The 20,683-nt window shown below is 42.2% G+C and overlaps 1 protein-coding gene across 3 annotated transcripts in view; it reads right to left on the bottom strand.

Annotated features, from left to right (window-relative positions):
* Positions 1-3,017: 3,017 nt before the first annotated feature.
* LOC128520719 (NACHT, LRR and PYD domains-containing protein 3-like) overlaps positions 3,018-20,683 on the bottom strand; it is a 53,492-nt gene continuing 35,826 nt past the window's right edge. For 2 of the 3 annotated variants that reach the window (XM_053495085.1, XM_053495086.1), the window contains 2 exons: positions 3,324-3,500; positions 3,018-3,044 (listed from right to left, as the gene is read on the bottom strand). In XM_053495085.1, coding sequence (XP_053351060.1) covers positions 3,029-3,044; positions 3,324-3,500 — 193 coding nt within the window. In that variant the 3' untranslated portion in view covers positions 3,018-3,028. Of the gene's footprint in view, positions 3,045-3,323; positions 3,501-3,872; positions 4,047-20,683 lie in introns of all 3 variants that reach the window. The other variant, XM_053495084.1, reaches the window with a different exon arrangement.

Raw genomic sequence — 20,683 nt, 5'->3', positions numbered from 1 at the left:
TTCTGTCAGTCCAGTCCCAATACCTTGAGGTAGTTGAGTTAAGCTGTGTGACAATGTTTGTGTTTGTGTGTGCGTGTGTTTATCAATACAGTCCCTTTTTGTTAAGGAAACGGATGGCTTGTGAAAAAAAGCTGTTGCACAGTCTGGATGTGTGTGCCCGAATGCTTCAGTACCTTTTTCCAGATGGCACCAGTGTGAAGTGTGTGTGAGAGGGGTGTGTCCGATCAGCCACAATGCTGGTGGCTTTGCGGATGCAGCGTGTGGTGTAGATGTCTTCAATAGAGGGGAGAGAGACCCCGATGATCTTCTCTGCTGTCCTCACTATCCGCTGTAGGGTTTTGCGGTCCGATATGGAACAATTCCCAAACCAGACAGTGATGCAGCCGCTCAGGATGCTCTCGATAGTTCCTCTATAGAAGGTGGTCAGGATCGGTGGTGGAAGCTGGGCCTTCCTCAGTCTTCTCAGAAAGAAGAGACGCTGTTGGGCTTTCTTGTGTAGGAAGCTGGTGTTGAGGGACCAGCTGAGGTCCTTCTCTAGGTGGACACCAAGGAATTTGGTGCTTTTGACGATTCCCACAGAGGAGCTGTTGATGCTCAGCGGAGAATGGTCGCCTCGTGTCCTCCTAAAGTCAACAATCATCTCCTTTGTCTTGTCAACATTTAGAGACAGGTTGTTGTTGTTACACCAGTCCGTTAGCCTCTGCACTTCCTCTCTGTATGCTGACTTGTTGTTCTTGCTAATGAGGCCCACCACGGTCGTGTCATCAGCGAACTTAATGATGTGGTTCGAACTGTGTGTTGCTACACAGTCGTGAGTCAGCAGTGTGAACAGCAGGGGACGGAGCACACAACCTTGTGGGGCCCCAGTGCTCAGTGTGGTGGTGCTGGAAGTGCAGTTCCCGATCCGTACTGACTGAGGCCTACCGGTCAGAAAGTCCAGGATCCAGTTGCAGAGGGAGGTGTTCAGGCCCAACAGGTTCAGCTTCCCAATCAGCTTCCCAATCAGGGGATGATAGTGTTGAATGCTGAGCTGAAATCTATGTACAGCATTTGAACATATGTGTCCTTCTTGTCCAAGTGTGTGAGGGCAAGATGTAGTGTAGTGGAGATGGCGTCGTCCGTTCAGCGGTTAGGACGGTACGCAAATTGCAGTGGGTCCAGTGAGGAGGCCAGCAGGGTCTTGCTGTGTCTCATGACGAGCCGGTCAAAGCACTTCATGATGGTGGGTGTGAGTGCAACGGGACGGTAGTCATTAAGACAGGACACAGTAGACTTCTTGGGCACGGGGACGATGGTGGTGGCCTTGAAGCACGTGGGAACGACGGCGCTGCTCAGAGAGATGTTAAAGATGTCGGTGAGAACATCTGCCAGCTGTTCAGCACATTCTCTGAGCACTCTGCCTGGGATGTTGTCTGGCAGAGTAGCTGAGTCAATTTTATCATGTTTATTTTGGGTGAACATTCTCGAAACTGCCTGTTTTTGTTATGGAAATTGTTTTTATTTTGTATATTCTATTTAATTTAAGGTGAATGTGATAAACCTATTTTTGTACAACAGTTCCAGACTACCTGTTGTATCAGGGGGCCATTAATTAAAGTAAAACACGTTAAACACATGCGTGGTGTAATAGTGAATTCCTGGCAGAAGCAGGAAGGCGCTGTTACAGGTGAGACGTTTCCTGATGCTCTCTGTCCTTATTGTAAGTTATTAAGTTTAAAGTCATGTATTTCATATCAAACTACATGAAAGCTAAACGCCATGCTGCTGCTGACGTGGCTCTAGCACGTGACAGAGATTTAGCCTCATTAGCATGTTGTCTGGCCTGCTACAGGACACTGGGAGGAAGCATGGTGCCATGTGCATGTACTGATTGGGGCTCTTTGCTGATTTTTTTTATAAAATAAATGAGAGAAATCAGAGATTGGTGAATCCAGCTTTTATCACAAAGATCAACAACCGTTTTAAAATCCTTAGCGGTCTGCGTTACCACCGGAGGGATGAATGGCATTTTTTTTTGTTCATCATGAAAAGAGCTTAAAATGCTCCGTCACTTTTGACATACACATAAGTGTAGTACATTATTTAAATCAGTAAAGGGTCGACTTTTATTTATGTACACTCAATATTAAGAAAACATCGTGTTTTTATAAAATAAATAAACAGGGTGCGCTTTCAGCCGTCTCAGTCTCCGACAATATCTTTCTGAAACGCGCCGCTAAAATGAACTGAAACTCAGTGAATACTGCACACACACACGAGAAATATATCTATAGAAAGATTAATGTGTCTACTTTTAAACTAATCAATTTAAAACAAATATAAATATTCTAAGTTTGTGATCCGTATAAATCCAAGGAGAGGTACAGTCTTTCTGTCTTACTTTATTATCTGATAATGACCTGAGACAGGACACGCCCACTTTATTATCTGATAATGACCTGAGACAGGACACGCCCACACACTATTCACAGGGAAACAGTCTGTGTAATCTACATACAGAGGGTTTATTACTCAATCTTAACACATTTACAGTAACCTCTGTAGCTTTCACCCTGTTCTCAGAGTCTCTGTGTAACGATACGAATCAACACGGCAGCTTTAATTATCTGATACTTTAAGTGTCAACAATCACCTACAAGTAATCAAGTAATCACCTACACCAACAAACATAAAATCAGAATGGAAAAAAGCTTTAGGCATGAAAATAACCTCATACAACCCCAACTCTATTAATGGTGCAGCTCCACTGGTCATAATGTTTTGTGTTATAATGTTATGACTGATTGGTGCAACTGCTCAAGAAATGATATAAATATTACTGTTCAGGTAATTAAAGTTGATTTCTCTCAGCTAGTGCATTTTTACAAACAGCTAGAGAAGTAGAGAAGTCCTGACATGTTGTAGACCATCTGATTATCACTGAATGAGAAAAGGAAGACATCAGTTTCAGCTCTCACAGATGTTCTTCAAAAGCTTTGGACTGTAAGAGTTTATCCTCATCATCCTCTATGTGAGACTCAGATCAGAACTAAAACCTCCTGATTCTGTAAAGAAAGAGAAAAGGACAAGGTGATCTAATTTAATCAGAATCAGTCATCAGATTCCTTACAAGAAACATCAGTGTCACACACACACACACACACACACACACACACACACACACACACACAATAACAGATTCAAGTGTACAAAAAAAAAATAATCTCCTCTGAAGTGTATAAAGAGATATTAAACCCCATAATCACTGTTACTGTGTGTGTGTGTGTGTGTGTGTGTGTGTGTGTGTGTGTGTGTGTGTGTGTGTGTGTGTGTGAGTAACTCACTCTAGTTTATCCAGTGTACAGTGTGGATCCTTCAGTAGAACAGAGAGCAGCTTCACTCCTGATTTTCCTGGTTTATTGTTGTTCAGATTCAGTTCTCTCAGGTGTGATGAGGGGTTTGACCTCAGAGCTGAAACCAGAGCAGCACAACCTTCACCTGTAATTCTGCAGTGTTCCAGACTGTAGAGAGATCAACAATTATAGATACAGACACACACAGGCAATTTGGTAATTCCATTTATCCTAATCTGCATGTCTTTGGGAAGAAAACTGGAGACCCAGAGGAAACCCACCAAAAACATACAAACTCCACACACACAGACCCGAGGCAGAAATTGAAGCCTAGAGGCACAAGGCCACAGTTCTAACCACTACATCACCAAACTGTATTCAAAATTTCATTAGTATTTGAAAGGTTTAAATAATAAAGTGTTTAATATTTTCTCAGTCTCTTGTTATACATCAGACTTGTTGCTCTACATTTTACTATTATTAGGTTTATACTATAATAATGACAATCAGATGAACAGAATGTGAAAGTGATGATCTGACCTGAGTGTCTCCAGTGTACAGTGTAGATTTTCCAGTCCTGCAGAGAGCAGCTTCAATCCTGAATCGTGCAGGTTATTGAGACTCAGGTCCAGTTCTCTCAGACTGGAGGAGTTTGAGCTGAGAACTGAGGACAGAACTCTACAGCTTTCATCTGTGAGATCACACCCACAGAGCCTGGGAGAGAAATGATGATACATCAGAACACTGACATCTCTCTCTTTCACACACACACAGAAGAAAGGGAGAGAGCGCTGTGACAAAATGGATCATGAAAAAAGAAATTATTAAAAGGGAAAATTCTGAACTCCCCACCCTCTCTCTTTCTCTCTGTCTCTAAGTGTGTGTGTGCAATAACTTCAACCAAACATTTCCTGTAGTTGCCGATCAGATCTGCACAACAATCTGGAGTAATTTTGGACCATTCCTCTTCACAAAACTGTTTCAGTGTAGCAATATTCTTGGGATGTCTGGTGTAAATCGCTCTCTTACGGTCATGCCACAGCTTTTCACTCGGGTTGAGATTGGGCCACGCCAGAAGGCGTATTTTGTTCTGTTGAAGCCATTGTTTTGTGAATTACTTGTATACTTTGGGTCATTGTCTTGTTGCATCCTCCATCCTCTTTAGAGCTTTAGTTGGTGGACAGATGGTCTGATGTTTTCCTGCAAAATGTCTTGATAAACTCTGGAATTCATTTTTTCATTAATGACAACAATCCGTCCAGTCGCTGAGGCAGCAAAGCCCCAAACCAAATGCTCCCTCCGACATGTTTTACAGTGGGGATGAGGTTTTGATGTTGGCGTGCTGTGCCTTTTTTTTCTCCAAACATAGTGTTGTGTGTTTTTTCCAAATAACTCAATTTTGGTTTCATCTGTCCACAGAATATTTTGCCAGTAATGCAGTAAAACATCCAGGTGCTCTTTTGCAAACTTCAAACGTGCTGCAGTATTTTTTTTGCACAGCAATGGATTTTCCTTATTGTAGATGTGTAAATATGTTAGCATGTGCCAGAGATTTCTGTAAGTCTTCAGCTGACACCCTAGGATTCTTCTTTACCTCTTTAAGCATTCTGCGCTGTGCTCTTGCAGTCATCTTCACAGGATGACCACGCCTAGGGAGAGAAGCAACAGTGCTGAACTTTCTCCATTTGTAGTCAGTCTGACTTAACGTGGACACATGAACATCAAGGCTTTTGGAGATACTTTTGTAACCCTTTCCAGCTTCATGCAAGTCAATAATTCTTGATCGTAGGGCTTCTGAGAGCTCTTTTCTGTAAGGCATGGTTCACATCAGGCAGTGCTTCTTGAAACCAGTAAACACAAAACTGGTGTGTGTTTTTAAAGGGGAGGACAGCTTTCAGCAACACATTCAATATCCTCACACTGATTGGACTTAAGTTTGGCTCACCCCTGGATCCCATTAGCTCTTGGAGAAGTCATTAGGCTAGGGGTTCACATACTTTTTCCACGTTTTCCATGTTTACATGTTATGTTTAATAAAAACATAAAAACATATAATTCTTGTGTAGTATTTTTTTGAGCAGACTGTGTTTTTCTATTGTTGTGACTTAGATGAAGATCAAAGAATTCATGCAAAACTCCACGTAATCCCATAGGGTTCACATACTGTTTCTTGCAACTGTAGGGAACTAAACCTAAGGGCTAATCACACTGAACAAGGAAGAGGTCAGGTGATCAGCACACAGGTATTAACTAGACAATGTAAAAGAGGAAATAATATGCACAACAGAGGTCTAAATAGTAAGATACACAACCATCACACAGTATATATATATATACATACATATACACACACACACGTGGTGGTCACACACATACTGTATAAGTACATACAGTGGGGGAAATAAGTATTGAAATACAACTTAATTCATAACATTTGTATCATGTGCTTTTTCTGGATTTTTGGTTGATATTCTGTCTTAATCCTTTACCATAAACCTATGATAAAAAATTATAGACCTTTCATTTCTTTGTAAGTGTGCAAACTTAGAAAATCTGTAGGGGATCAAATACTTATTTCCCCCACTGTACATATGCAACATGCATCAGTGCAATAATACCAAATATTTTATTTTTATTTTTTTATATAACATTATATAAAATGATTTTTGTACCAGCAAATAACATCCACAATTATCTGTAAAACTGCCCTCAGAAACAGAATGGCAGTGGCCTCTATTCTATAAATTATTTATATACATTTTAATTAGTTGTGCAAAACAACAGTGCAATAGAACTTAAACTGTAAACAATACAGCCTATGCAGCTTTAGGAAACAGTTGTGCAGTGATACACACATTTTAATGTAACTGCTCTGCACACAGAAAACTGAACTGCTGTTTATTTAAGCAAACGTGGCAGGTTTTTCTTTAAAAACCAAAGTTGCTCAGCTTTTTGTCTGGAGAGACGGTTCCTCTTCTCATTAAGAACATAAGACACTGCACTAAATAGTCTCTCAATGTCTGTGCTGGTGCTTGGGGCAGATAAATACCTGCGTGTAACCCGTATAAGCAATGGAAAGTGGTCTTTGTTCGAGCGCCAGTAGTCAAGGGGATTTTCACTTCTGGCAATGTGTACAATAGTTCAGCAGGATAACTTTCTAGTTATGAAGAACATTCAGACCAAAAGACTCGAGAGGTAACTACTCATTTCTGTTTCCTCTACATGACCTACGGAGGTTTTGTGATAATTTGCGCATGCATGCCCAGTAGAAAACGAACGAATCACTCTCAGAGACGACTCGTTCTTTTGAGTCACGTTAAAGACTCGTTCAAAAAGAACAAATCGTTCATGAACGACGATCCAGTGTTGCCAACTTAGCGACTTTGTCGCTAAATTTAGTGACTTTTTAGACCCCCTTGACGACTTTTTTCAAAAAAGCGCCTAGCAACAAATCTAACAAATCGTAACAAATATGTAATGTAATTGATACGTTTTATATTGGACACGTGAGGATGGATTAGGGAAAACACGCAGAATGCAAATACGACGTAATTATGTCATCAATATGCAAATATACGCATGATGTCATCTAACAACATTTGCCGACTTTTCGAACAGACTTTAACTACTTTTCATTTAAAGTAGTTGGCAACACTGCAACCATCCCTATTAGAAATACACACACTCATGTGGTGAAGCCGCAGCTCCGTGTGTTGTGTGTTTTTTCAATAATATCTTCACTCATCAGGCAGTCAAGGTGTTACACATACAGAACACACGCACACACTTACACGTATGCGCGTGCACACACATGCACAAGTGCACACACAAACACACACAAAATGCTGGCTGAATAAACTAAGTAGTGTGTATATAACTGTAAAATGATAACACACAGCAGAGGTCTAAGTACGCTCTAAAAATTATTCTTGTAAATTTCACAATAATAAAAAGGTTATGTTCCCTTAATAAGATCTCTGAAAATCACCTAATTGATTATTTGAGTTTGTGTTACGTTTCACGTATGTTTGTGTGTTGTGTGTTTATTATTTCTTCTTCCCTCTTGCTCTTTTGCCTTTTGTGTTCATTCCCCACACTTAGGTCCGAGGTTATTGGCTGACTGGGATGTCAATCATCGTTAACATCATGACACTCTCCCAATCTGCGATGTGCTGAAAGTATTTGAGGTGTGTGTGTGTGTGCGCGCGTGCCTTGCCAGCGTGCCATGTGCTTCAATAAGCTCAACCATGCATGTCTGACTTCCAGTTGTGTTTTGTTTCATAATGTTGTTTATGGTTTGGTTGTGTGATTGGATATTTCTCTAGAGTTCTTTTGAACTGTGTGTTTACACAAAGTGTGTTGGAGTTTGGTTTAGCCAAGTAAATGGCAAGCTTAACCCCAGTGTTAGGAAGCATGTTAATGCTTTGTTTTATTTCTTATTGAGTTAGTCAATTGTTAGCGTAGGTTGATTGTTGCACCAACCCTGTACTTTTGTTCTCTTATGTTAAGGAAGTTAGTTAGAGCGTCGCATGCGCTGAAGATTTCAGGTTTATTTTGTATTTCTTTTGTTAGTTAGTTCAGGATTTAGTAATAGGGTTTGTTTGTTTTGATTCTTTCTTTGATTTGGGGTGACACTCTCATTTAAATTCCATTTAATTTGATAACGTGATTAAATGACTTTATAAAAGCACTCCTGTTCCACTACTCTCTCTTCGTCTGTTTTACACCTCGCTGCAATCGTCCCCCAAATGTGGCAGTTCTCATCCAACGTGACATCAAGCACGTAACATTTATTGGTGGCAGCGGTAGGATGAATTGATACCGATAAACGGATATTTCCCTTATTAGGATGAGGTGAGACATATTGCTGCTGGTGTGATAACAGATCAATCTATTATTGACAGAGTATTGTTTGAATGGTGATTTGAAGACTTTTTGTGTCGAACGAAATCAGTATGGCCAACATTGATTTGGATACTTTTGTCAGTGCACCAAGTGTTGAACAATTAGATGCGTGTAAAAAGGATAATTTTGAGAGTTGCCAAGCACTTTCAAATTACAGTAAGCAGACAGCAGTTAAAACGGGATATTAAGACTGTCGTCATGCAGCATTTACGGGAAGCTGGTGTGCTGGTGATGGCTGATAGTCCACCTGACGCTGATGCTCGCTCTTCTGGGGCAGGCGAAGGGGAAGCGAGTGGAGCTGCCGAGGCGGAGGTGTTCAAAGCCAAAACTGCTTTACCGTTCCTTGAGCCATTTTCTCCGACTGCGTCTGAGTCTGGAGGTGACACACGCTTCAAAGTGCGTCTTGCGAGACACACACACACACACGTGGTGGTCACACACATATAAGTACATACAGTGGGGGAAATGCACTGTTAAAGTTTATCTGCATCACATTTATTTAAAATCAGATTCGTTCAAGTGTGTGACAAATTGTTAGAAGTTTTTAACAAACCTGAGTCTACATCTGTAGATGATTTGTCAGAAAAGTTTGCAGAAGTGTTTCCTGTCTGTGAAATTAATTACGCATGCTCAACCTTGTAAATTTGCTGATGCAGATGAGCTAGTCTCTACTTTAATGGCCCCTATGTTTGCAAATGATTTGTTGATGATTGATAATAAAATTGAAGGAAAGTCTGATTTAAATTAAGACAATTTACAATTGCATGTAACACGTGATAACCTAATTGCTGCTCTGACTTCACTTTGCCTAAATGTTTTTCTTCTGTTGTTTCCCTAGAGTGTAAGGGACTGCCCCTAGAGGGCACTGTGTTTGTCATAAATTTTTGTTTGTAGTTTTGTTGGAAGACCCAGTTTCCCAGAAGGCACCTCGGTCTGGTGAAGAAGGAGCTCACCTGAGGCAGCCAATTAGAGACGTTAATACTGTCTGGTGGGTCTTTTGTTTTGTTTATAGTCAAATTTGTTGACCTGGCTCTGAAGGCTTGTTTTTTGTGTTGAATGTACTTTCAACACTCAATTTTATTGAGTTTATCTTTGGGTTTACCTGTGTTTATGTAAGTATTGTGGAGTGCGATTAGTGTCTTATTATTTCCAGTTACTCCTGTTGATTTCTTCCTCGTGTCTCTAGTGTGTCTCCTTGTCGTTAGTCAAAGCTCTAAGCCTGTGTATGTTCTACGAGTGTGTGTTGTTCATAGGTGTGAGTGTGTTGCTCATAGGAGCGAGTGTGGGAGTGTGTTGCTCATAGGAGCGAGTGTGAGAGTGTGTTGCGAGGGCGTGTGTATCGTTCATAGGAGCGTGTGCATTGTGAGAGCGTGTGTATCGCTCATAGAAGCGTGTGTGTGAGAGCGTGTGTATCGCTCATAGAAGCGTGTGTGTGAGAGCGTGTGTATCGCTCATAGAAGCGTGTGTGTGAGAGCGTGTGTATCGCTCATAGAAGCGTGTGTGTGAGAGCGTGTGTATCGCTCATAGAAGCGTGTGTGAGAGCGTGTGTATCGCTCATAGAAGCGTGTGTGTGAGAGCGTGTGTATCGCTCATAGAAGCGTGTGTGTGAGAGCGTGTGTATCGCTCATAGAAGCGTGTGTGTGCGAGTGTGTGTATCGCTCGTAGGAGCGTGTGTGTGCGAGTGTGTGTATCGCTCGTAGGAGCGTGTGTGTGTATCGCTTATAGAAACGTGTGTGCGAGTGTGTGTATCGCTCGTAGGAGCGTGTGTGTGTATCGCTTATAGAAACGTGTGTGCGAGTGTCTGGATCGCTCGTAGGAGCGTGTGTGTGAGCGTGTGTATCGCTCGTAGGAGCGTGTGTGTGGGAGAGCGTGTGTATTGCTCATAGGAGTGTATGTAGACTGTCTCATATAAAAGTGTGTGCGTGTGTGTATCGCTCGTAGGAGCATAGGTTTTATTCCATCTGAAAGAGCTTAACTTATTTGTCCAATGTATGTGAGCTTGTATGTGTTAAAACTAGGGTCACAAAATAGTGCTTTTGTTAAGTGTCCCAGGTAACACTAAACAGCTGAACAACTTCACTTTTCTGTTTACCTCTGAGGAAAAAAAGCTGTATTTTGTTTGTTTATATCTAAAAAAATTTATAACAGTTGCTGCCCGTGCAGTTAGTGGCGGACTGGCCATCTGGAGTACAGGGAGTTTTCCCGGTGGTCCGGCTCAGTCAGTATGCAAATATATACAGGTCCTTCTCAAGACCAGTGCCGGGTGCCTCTCTTTACTCTCTTTACTGAATACAGCCGCACCATTTGATCCATAACATCAACGCCAACTTTAGTGCTGTTGTAGTAGGAAATTGTTTCAGGCAGTTTCTTTTCATCATTAAAAGTTGAAGCTGCCTGATGCATTGTGCTCAAAACGCATACATTTTTCTTTTGTTTAATTGGTAAATCGTGAGCGATATATTTCGTCCTTTCCCCAGGAAAAGCTCCACAATACGCATTACAACGGTGTCTGATTACCGCTGACCAGCCGCCCTACTGTCGTCCTTCCCTAGATAGGGAATTGCGTTCATGTATTTTGTAACTTGTTAGCAAACTTTTCTGGTTTATTGGCCATGTACTGCGTGAAACGGCAGCGTGGTTTAGTAGGGAACCACCACCCCCACCCCAACAAAATTCCTAGACGACCATTATTGTAACATTGTCACGAACCCCGTTTACTCCTCTCTTTTGTTTTGGTTTGTTGTTGTTTTTTTCCCCACGCGGTCAGATTTCTCTACACGCGGTCATGTTTTCTCTAGACTGTCACGTCTCTTCCCACGCCTCCGTACCGCCCCTCCCACACACACCGGTTCCCCATTCACAAATAATTTCTCCCGGCATTTAAGGAAGCGCAGCGCGCTTCCTTACTGCCGAATTATTGCGTGCTCCACAGCCCAGTTTTTCTCGCGGTTATTTTTCTAGGATTCATGTGTATTTCGACCAAGTGTTTTGTTTAACGGTTTTCGCTTATCGCTCTTCGCTTTGGATTTGTTAGACCTGATATCTGCTTCACAGACACCAATTCACGCTTCGCCCCTTGACTTTTGCTATCGTCCCTCGCTTCGGATTTGTTTGATCTGGCTCTGATTGCTCTCACGGATACCGACTCACGCTTTGCCCCTCGACTACGCTATTGTTATCACTTCCGGATTCCACACACTTCAAGACACCAACAGGTGAAACGACTCTGCTCTTCTCTATTTCTGCCCTGTGTGGATCTGCATCCAATTCTGTTTCCTCCTCTGCATAAACGACATCCAGCAGCCATCATCAAACATCAGAGCCTTACTGCAGAGCTGCACCTCTACGCTCCATTACAGTTCCACATTCAGTTGTATCCGTGATAAAGTGACACCAAGCACTACCCCCCCCCCCCCCCCCCCATCTCCTACACTTTCATTATTAAAGGTTTTCAAGTGTCATTCCACAGTGGTGTCTGCACTTGGGTCCTATCAGCCTGCCTGACCTCGCTCGGTACCCTGACAGAATAATTTGGCCAGACAATGGACCCAGCGGACCTTGGCCGTTTGAAGGCCGCACTGGAGAATCAGGGCGCTCTCCTTGGTTCACACCAGCGTGATCTCCAGTCAGTCACTCAGACTCTGACATCGGTTTCCGAATCCCTTGCTAAGCTCACGACCCAAGTACAACAGCTCCATACAACCTCCTCTCTGGCTGCCACTGTCATCCCACCACCTAAACCACGCCTTCCTCCGCCACAGGCTTATGATGGTGAACCAGGCACTTGCCGCTCCTTCCTTTCCCAGTGCTCGCTGGTGCTGGAACTGCAGGCCTCAACCTTTCCCACAGAACGTTCGAAAGTGGCTTATGTCATTACTCTGCTGACTGGGAGAGCAAGGGAGTGGGGAACAGCAGTATGGGATGCTCAGGATGCCTGCTGCTCTACCTTTGACAGGTTCACTAAGGAGATGAGGAGAGTCTTCGACCACTCATCCTCTGGCCGAGAGGCGGCTGGGAGAATACTAAGGCTTCGCCAAGGACCTCGTTCGGCTTACGACTATGCCATTGAGTTTCGCACCCTGGCGGCCTCCTGCAATTGGGACGAACAGGCCTTGTTTGATGCCTTTCTCGAAGGACTTTCCAAAACCCTCAAGGACGAGCTTGTCTCCCGGGAGTTACCATCTGATCTGGACAAGCTCATGGACCTCGCCGGACGGGTCGATGCTCGTATTCGCCTCCGACGCGATCGAACACAGACAGTCAGGAGTTCTCCTTCTCCTCCTACCACTCCACGCCCACCTACTTCTCCACGCCCACCTACTCCTCCATGCCCACCCTCTCGTCCATGCCCGCACTCTTCTCCTGAGGTACCCATGCAGATAGGTCGGACCCACATCTCCTTAGAAGAGCGGCAGCGGCGACGAACAGAGAGAGCGTGCTTTTATTGTGGACAAGCGGGCCATTTTCTCAAGGACTGCCCGCTAAAAAGGTAAGCCCTCCAGTTAAACTGGGAGTTCTGGAGGGCTCCACTCACAAAAGCCTCCCTGACACACGTTCATGTTTTACTGTTACCCTCATCCATGACAAGGAACCCCATGCCATGCAAGCCCTGATTGATTCCGGGGCGGATCGGAACCTGATCAGCCTCAACACAGTCAGAGATTTGGGAATCCCTTTACATTCTTTGAACCCATCCTTCTCTGTGCGAGCCCTAGATGGCAGCAGCCTCTCTCCCATTACACACCAGACGACTCCAGTGACTCTACGTATTTCTGGGAACCATGTGGAGGACATATCCCTCTTTGTCGTTGACAGCCCTTATTCCTCGATCGTTCTTGGCCGCCCCTGGCTTACTCTCCACAATCCCCACATTGACTGGGTTTAGAACATTATCCTGGGCTGGAGTCCCTCATGCCTCGCATCCTGCCTTCGTTCGGCTGCTACCCATTCTCCACCCCCCACCATGGTCGACGAACATCTTGATTACTCTGACCTCAAACTGGTCTTTAGCAAAGCACGAGCACTTTCACTTCCTCCTCACCGACCTTATGATTGCGCAATAGACCTCCTCCCAGGCACCACACCCCCCAAGGGGCGACTCTATTCACTTAGCCCACCAGAGAGAGAGGCCATGACCCATTACATCACAGAGTCCCTCGCCGCGGGCATCATTCGACCGTCCTCCTCACCTGCAGGCGCTGGATTTTTCTTTGTCAAGAAAGACAATTCCCTTCGGCCCTGCATTGATTATAGAGGCCTTAATGAAATTACTGTCAAGAACCGGTATCCGCTCCCACTCATGACCACGGCTTTTGAAATCCTTCAAGGGGCCAAAGTATTCACAAAGCTGGATCTACGAAATGCTTACCACCTTGTCCGAATAAGGGAAGGGGATGAATGGAAGACAGCATTTAACACCCCTACAGGACACTATGAGTACCTCGTGGTTCCTTTCGGCCTTACCAACGCCCCGGCAGTTTTTCAGGCCGTAGATAATGATGTTCTCAGGGATTTTCTGAATCTTTGTTTTCGTCTACCTAGATGATATTTTAATTTTTTTCACATTCCCTTGAAGAACATACAAACCATGTGCGCCTAGTACTGCGAAGGCTCCTCGAAAATAAATTATTCGTTAAAGCCGAGAAGTGTACATTTCATCAGAATTCTATCACTTTCCTTGGTTTCATTATCTCACCATCCATGATCCAGATGGATGGTAAAAGCTGTCACTGATTGGCCTACCCCCACTTCTAGACGTGATCAACGGTTTCTGGGGTTTGCTAATTTTTACAGACGGTTTATAAGAAACTACAGCGCCATTGCTGCCCCACTCACAACCCTAACCTCCTCAAGACTCCGTTTCCATTGGAACGAACAGGCAGAGGAGGCTTTCCAAAAACTCAAAGACAAGTTCACATCGGCCCCTATCCTTACTGTTCCTGATCCCGCCATACAATTTGTCGTGGAAGTCGATGCCTCTGAAACAGGGGTGGGGGCAGTACTGTCTCGGAGAACTCCCAAGGACAACAAGCTGCACCCCTGTTCTTGTTTTTTCTCATCGCCTTTCGCCTGCTGAGAGGAACAATGACATTGGAGACCAAGAGTTGCTAGCGGTAAAATTAGCCTTAGAGGAGTGGAGACATTGGCTAGAGGGAACTGAACACCCCTTTCTCGTCTGGACCGATCACAAGAACCTAGAGTATCTGAAAACAGCTAAGAGACTTAACGCCCGACAGGCCAGGTGGTCCTTGTTTTTCTCCAGGTTTAATTTCACCCTATCTTACCGCCCTGGAGCCAAGAATTCAAAGCCAGATGCCCTGTCCCGGCAGTTTTCTTCAGACCAAGTCTCCTCGCCCCAAGAGACCATTCTCCACCCTCGCTGCTTAGTGGCAGCCACATTACTACGCATCGAGAAACAGGTAAAACAAGCCCATGCCCAAGGCCCTACCCCAAGTAATGTTCCCCAAGGTCGTCTCTTTGTTCAGCAACCATGCGCACTCAGGTCTTGGAATGGGGACACAGCTCCAAGCTTGCTTGCCATCCTGGGGGCAAACGTACCCAGTTTATGATTCAACAATGTTTCTGGTGGCCCACATTAAAGGATGATGTCATCAGGTATGTGGCAGCCTGCGACTCCTGTACCAGGAACAAAGGCAGCAATAGGCCCCCGGCGGGCCTCCTTAGACCACTCCCAGTCCCTCACCACCCTTGGTCCCGCATTGCCATTGACTTTGTTACTGGACTACCCAACTCCAATAATGACAATTGCATCCTGACCATCGTCGACCGCTTTTCCAAAGCTGCCCACTTCGTGCCGCTCCCTGGACTCCCTTCCGCCAAAGAGACGGCAGAGTTACTTATTCTTCACGTTTTTCGCCTTCATGGTCTCCCAACGGACATTGTCTCAGATCGAGGTCCACAATTCACAGCAAAATTTTGGGAAGCGTTCTGCAAACTCATTGGAGCCACTCCAAGTCTATCCTCAGGCTATCATCCACAGACAAACGGCCAAACAGAGAGAATGAATCAAGAGTTGGAGGCAACTCTGCAGTGCATGACCTCTCAGAACCCAACCTCTTGGAGCAAATTTCTCCCGTGGGTCGAATACGCCCACAACTCTCTCCCAACTTCCTCAACGGGCTTGTCCCTGTTCCATTGCTGCCTGGGCTATCAGCCACCTTTGTTTCCTTCTCAGGAGGAAGAGGTAACAGTTCCTTCTGCCCAGCTTTTTGTTCGCCGTTGCAAAAGAACCTGGCTACAAGCCAGAAGACAACTCTTCCGGTCTGTCAAAAGATATAAGAAACAAGCGGACCGACGTCGCTCTGCAGCCCCAAGAGTCATGTTGTCCACAAGGGATGTACCTATAAAAACGATCTCTCGTAAACTCTTACCCAGATTCATTGGACCATTCACCATAGTTAAGATCATTAATCCCTCTTCTGTAAGATTAGCTCTACCTTCCACCATGCGTCGCATCAATCCAACTTTTCACGTATCCCAAATCAAACGTCTGATTCCCAATCCGCAGAGGCACCTCTACGCTCCATTACAGTTCCACATTCACGATTCAGTTGTATCCGTGATAAAGTGACACCAAGCACTACCCCCCCCCCCCCCATCTCCTACACTTTCATTATTAAAGGTTTTCAAGTGTCATTCCACAGTGGTGTCTGCACTTGGGTCCTATCAGCCTGCCTGACCTCGCTCGGTACCCTGACACATGTATGCACATATCAGAAATAATAATACTTATGTTTCAATTTAATCCAATGAACACAAAAATATGACAAAATGGTCATCTCTAAGCTTTTATTTTTTATTGATCATATGATTTGTTCTCTTTTCGTGGCATTAGACTTTAGTGTGTTCACACTGTAAGGTGTAAATGTGTAAATTTAACTAAGGTAAATGAAGCATGTCTTGAAACATAATGCAATAATGCAGATCAAACATAATACACCTGTCCATAAATAAAAAGGAATATTTAGAGCTTTATACAAACTATTTTTCACTTAAATACACAGATTAAAACAAGGAAAGAAAGGTGATGTGGACAAATGGAAGGAGGAAGGAAACGGAGACATCAGTTTTCGTTATTTTACAAAATCTGAATATATTCAGTAAATGTATGAATTATACTCAAATTATCAAATCCAACTATGAAGCCTGATTTAATTGGTACCATCTAACATTTTATTTTCAATTTATTTTATGTTTTGCTGGCAAAATACATTTTAGGCAGAGACGTCAACTCGGTCTTATTTTGTTTTAAAACCTTCAATACAGCCAATTCCACCATCAGCGAAACCGGTTTGATAACTTCACACCTATCGTGAATGAAAGGTGAGAAGAGGCATAACAGTAACTGGAGGGTTCTGTGGGGGTCCACCTCGGAGCGCGCTGTCACGTTGTATTCAGCGAATAGACTACAGGTCCTTCTCAAAAAATTAGCATATTGTGATAAAGTTCATTATTTTCTGTAATGTATTGATAAACATTAGACTTTCATATAATTTAGATTCATTACAATGGGAGCCACGTCAAACAGCCGCTTGGAGCATGATAGGTCCATGACAGGACCGTGACAGGACCATGCTCGATCTGTGCACGGAATGTGATCCCCCGCGATGACTTAGTTAACGATGCCCCGCCCCATAAACGCCCCCATGCGCTTTCTAAAAAGATGGTTGCAATGCTGTATAATTCCGCCAGATGGAGCATTGACTGCTTCAGTTAACTACAGTGTCCAAGCAGCCGGTTACTATCTTTAATATATAGAACATAACTTACGTCAACATAGTTTCATAAATAGATGATGTGGGGAAAAAAACGATTCATAAAACAAATTTAAATCACGCAATACACAACCCATGATGCTTATGCTATTTTTAATTGATTAAATAATAAAACTACTTATTGCAATATTTTTCACGACATCCTTAATAATACTTAAAGACACGGTAACATTTGTAATTTATTTATACCAGTCGTTGTAGGTACGGAATACAAATGCGGCCTATGTATAGTATTTTACATTACGGTGTATTTTATCTATTTCCATTTAATACACTGGTAGATAATATTTTGCTGCAAAGTAAAGATTAAATTTTAACTCCTGCTTGAGTTTGTTTTCGTTATATTTTTGATGTTTTCGCTGATGTTTTTTTTTCGCTGATAGTCAAAAATTGGCATAACAAATCGATTAATAACGCATAATATCTGGAACAAATATCTGTCCATACGGATTAGTATGTCTTTAGTCATTTAACCAGCATAACGTCTCCTACATCACAGATCTGATGGGACATTACTCACTTATCACTACAGTGAATAGATGCGGCAGCAGAGACAGATTAAAAACATTTACACTTGAACACAATACCAACAGAACTAAACAGTTCCAGAGGGTCAGTGCCTGTTATCAGGACAGGAATATTTTCCTGGTATATAATACCATATTTTCATTTGGTTTCACACGATTTCATGTGTTATTTGTTTGTGTGTGTGTGAGAGAGAAAGTGTGAGAAAGCGCGAGATTGTGATTTATCCAAGGTTACTAAAGCCTGGCTTACTACTACTAATAAAAATGATTTCAATGTAACCCATGGGTCTCAATCACAAAACCAGCCAACGCTGTAAACAGATGACACGACAAATTATATACTCTGAAACGTTTATTTGAACATTAAAAAATAAAAATATATATATATATATATATATATATATATATATATATATATATATAAACAATCGACTATTATTGTCAGGGTCAAGTTTACGGGGCTTCTCAGTCTTTCGTTAATTTTACTTCTAACCCGAAACCAATGTGGCTTATTCAAGATGCACTGTTTTATTGGACATGGCTGTTTTGTAATGTTCTGCAAAATAAACCCTGTCTATGGTTCGAATATACTGTGAACGTCTTAAAGTCACGTGTCTTCAGATCCTTCTGCGCTAATGTTATCATGGTGTAAGTTATTAACATATCGATATATTTCACTTGTGGACAAAATAGACCATGTCCAATAAGGAAAGTAATTTGTCACTACTCTTCTCTTACGCAGCACGGCTAAAAAGATAATAGAAATTACACCAATCCTGCTATGCTACCCTGTCCATACACAACACTGGCTGGGGAGATGAACTCAGACTTACTATTATTTCTTGAGATGAAATTAAGCTAGGATGAAGAGAACAGAAGTGAACAATATCTAAGTAAAGTATAACTGGAGCAGCCACAAAATGCCCCCGTGTAACTCTGATTAGGAAAAGCTCACAGACACCAAACCTGCAGCACTTTGGTGTAATTTTTATTATCTTTTTAGCCATGCTGCATAAGAGAAGAGTAGTTTCAATAACGTGATGTTTGATTGGATATTATATCATTTTCAAGTTTGATAGTGTTGATTTTAAAGTGCATTATACATGCGATGCGAAAAGGAAGTAAATAAACACGTAGGAATGCAAAGAGAACAGAGCTGCGAAATATTTAATGGTTGTTGCTGCTTTTCTTTGAAGATAGCGATTGTGTAATGGGGAGCAATCCGTAGCAGGGGTGCGTTTTAGGGCATAACACACCTCTGAAAGTCTTTTGTCTCTGTAAATGATTATCTTCGTTCACCTTCCAATCCCCCACAGCGCACACACTCTGTACATTGTTGCTATTTGTTGGGACACTTGGTTATACACAGCACTTTAATGTATGAAACACTTACTTCCTGGTTTGTTTTATTTTAAATATTGCTTATTACCTTTTCCCACAAAATAAACAATGTTATCATTGTGTAAATTATTAACATATTGGTGTCTTTTAATTAGGGACAAAAACAGACCCTGCGCTTGTGTTTAGGACTGATGCTAAACAGCTGTGTTTATAGGTTTATAAGATTTATAAGACAACAGTTAAAGCGTTTGTGGAGAGGTGTGCGTGTGCGCGCACGCTCCTGCATTTCTCCGTTGGTTTAACACGAACATTTGCAAGTCTAAAAAACCCCTCCCCCTTAAACACAAACTAGCACAGATACATATGATCAAGTGTTTAACTGTTGTTTTCATTTGTTTCTATGACCAGTAATAATATAATTATTATTATTAACAATAATAATAATTTATTATTATTATTATCATTATTATTATTAGCCCAACTCTTTGACTATTTAAAACAACGTTGGTTCCCATTTTTTGCACATTGAAGTTGTTGGTTCAAGTAAATGTATTTTTAAATACCCAAACAATCCCCAACAATTAAAACACGCATACATGACTTTAAAAAATAAAATGTATTCTTCCAAAACTAGTCAAAGGTAAAACAGTAATTTGTATAAAACAGGTAAATACATGTTTAATTTTTGCTTAAAGGTCATTAAAATACCCGGATAACACCAGCTGCATTTCATGCTCTATCTGGTTCTTTTATATTTAAATATATATATTTTTTAATATTAAAGATGGAACTGTTTAATTCTTTGTTTTCCCTCTAAAGTATCAGACGTTTTGCAATTTTATGTTCAGAATATACAGTAGACCTGACCAAACATCATTCTAAAGCTGTTGCACTGTGACGTCATCTCTCCTACAGCTCCCTCAACAGCTTGTTCAGGCTCCTCCAGTAGCTCCAAAAGGCCAACCATCATCCGTCTGACCCCCCAATCCTCCACAGCAGAGCTCTGATTAAAGACAACAGGAGAATTTAGTGAAGACAAAGATAAATAAACATTACAGAATATCTAGTTGTAATAAATATAAAAAATTATTAGTAAACCTACACCACAGAGTCTGTAAAATACTGTTTTTTTTGTTTTTTTTTTCGGGAATTCTGGAATGTAAATAAACTGCCTGTGCTAACTTTAACCAGTGAACTTTGTTAACGTTAACCACTGTCTGTCTGTATTATCGTCTGCATTAAATTAACCGAAAATTTACTTAATGCGCTTTTCATACAAATAAGTTAAGCGATATAACACTTGTATATATTAGTTCATCTCTGAAGCCAAACTATAACTTTCCGAGTACTGAAGCCCCCCACACCTCCCCACACACCTTCCCTCCCCCACTCCTTAACTGAAACACCTCAGAGTTTTTATCCAGCTCGTTTACTAAGCGCTCGCGCTACCGCGCAAAGTCACAGCCAAACTGAGAAAAATATAAACCCGGTTATGAGCATTTAGCTCGCTAGCTCCTGTACATCTATCCTCAGCTTGTGTCCTTCATAAACTGCATCACATTATATTCACAGAAATAACCTGCAGATTAACTCTTACCCAAAGAATAAATAAATGCTGAATTTATTCAGACAACACGCGGTCAGACTCTAAAGGCATTTTTATAGAGTACAAACACTCTTCATCCAGTAGTGCAGCCTTTGTAATAGGGGCATTTAATAGTATTTTCGAAGCTTTAGTGTCTTTTTTAGTTAAAGATAAGTGACATTGTGAGTTTGTGACACT

The sequence above is a fragment of the Clarias gariepinus genome, chromosome 4, assembly GCF_024256425.1.
Source record: "Clarias gariepinus isolate MV-2021 ecotype Netherlands chromosome 4, CGAR_prim_01v2, whole genome shotgun sequence".
NCBI classification, from domain to species: Eukaryota; Metazoa; Chordata; class Actinopteri; order Siluriformes; family Clariidae; genus Clarias; species Clarias gariepinus.
The sequence above is the reverse complement of the archived record's forward strand: the minus strand, read 5'-3'. Positions and strand labels throughout refer to the sequence as shown.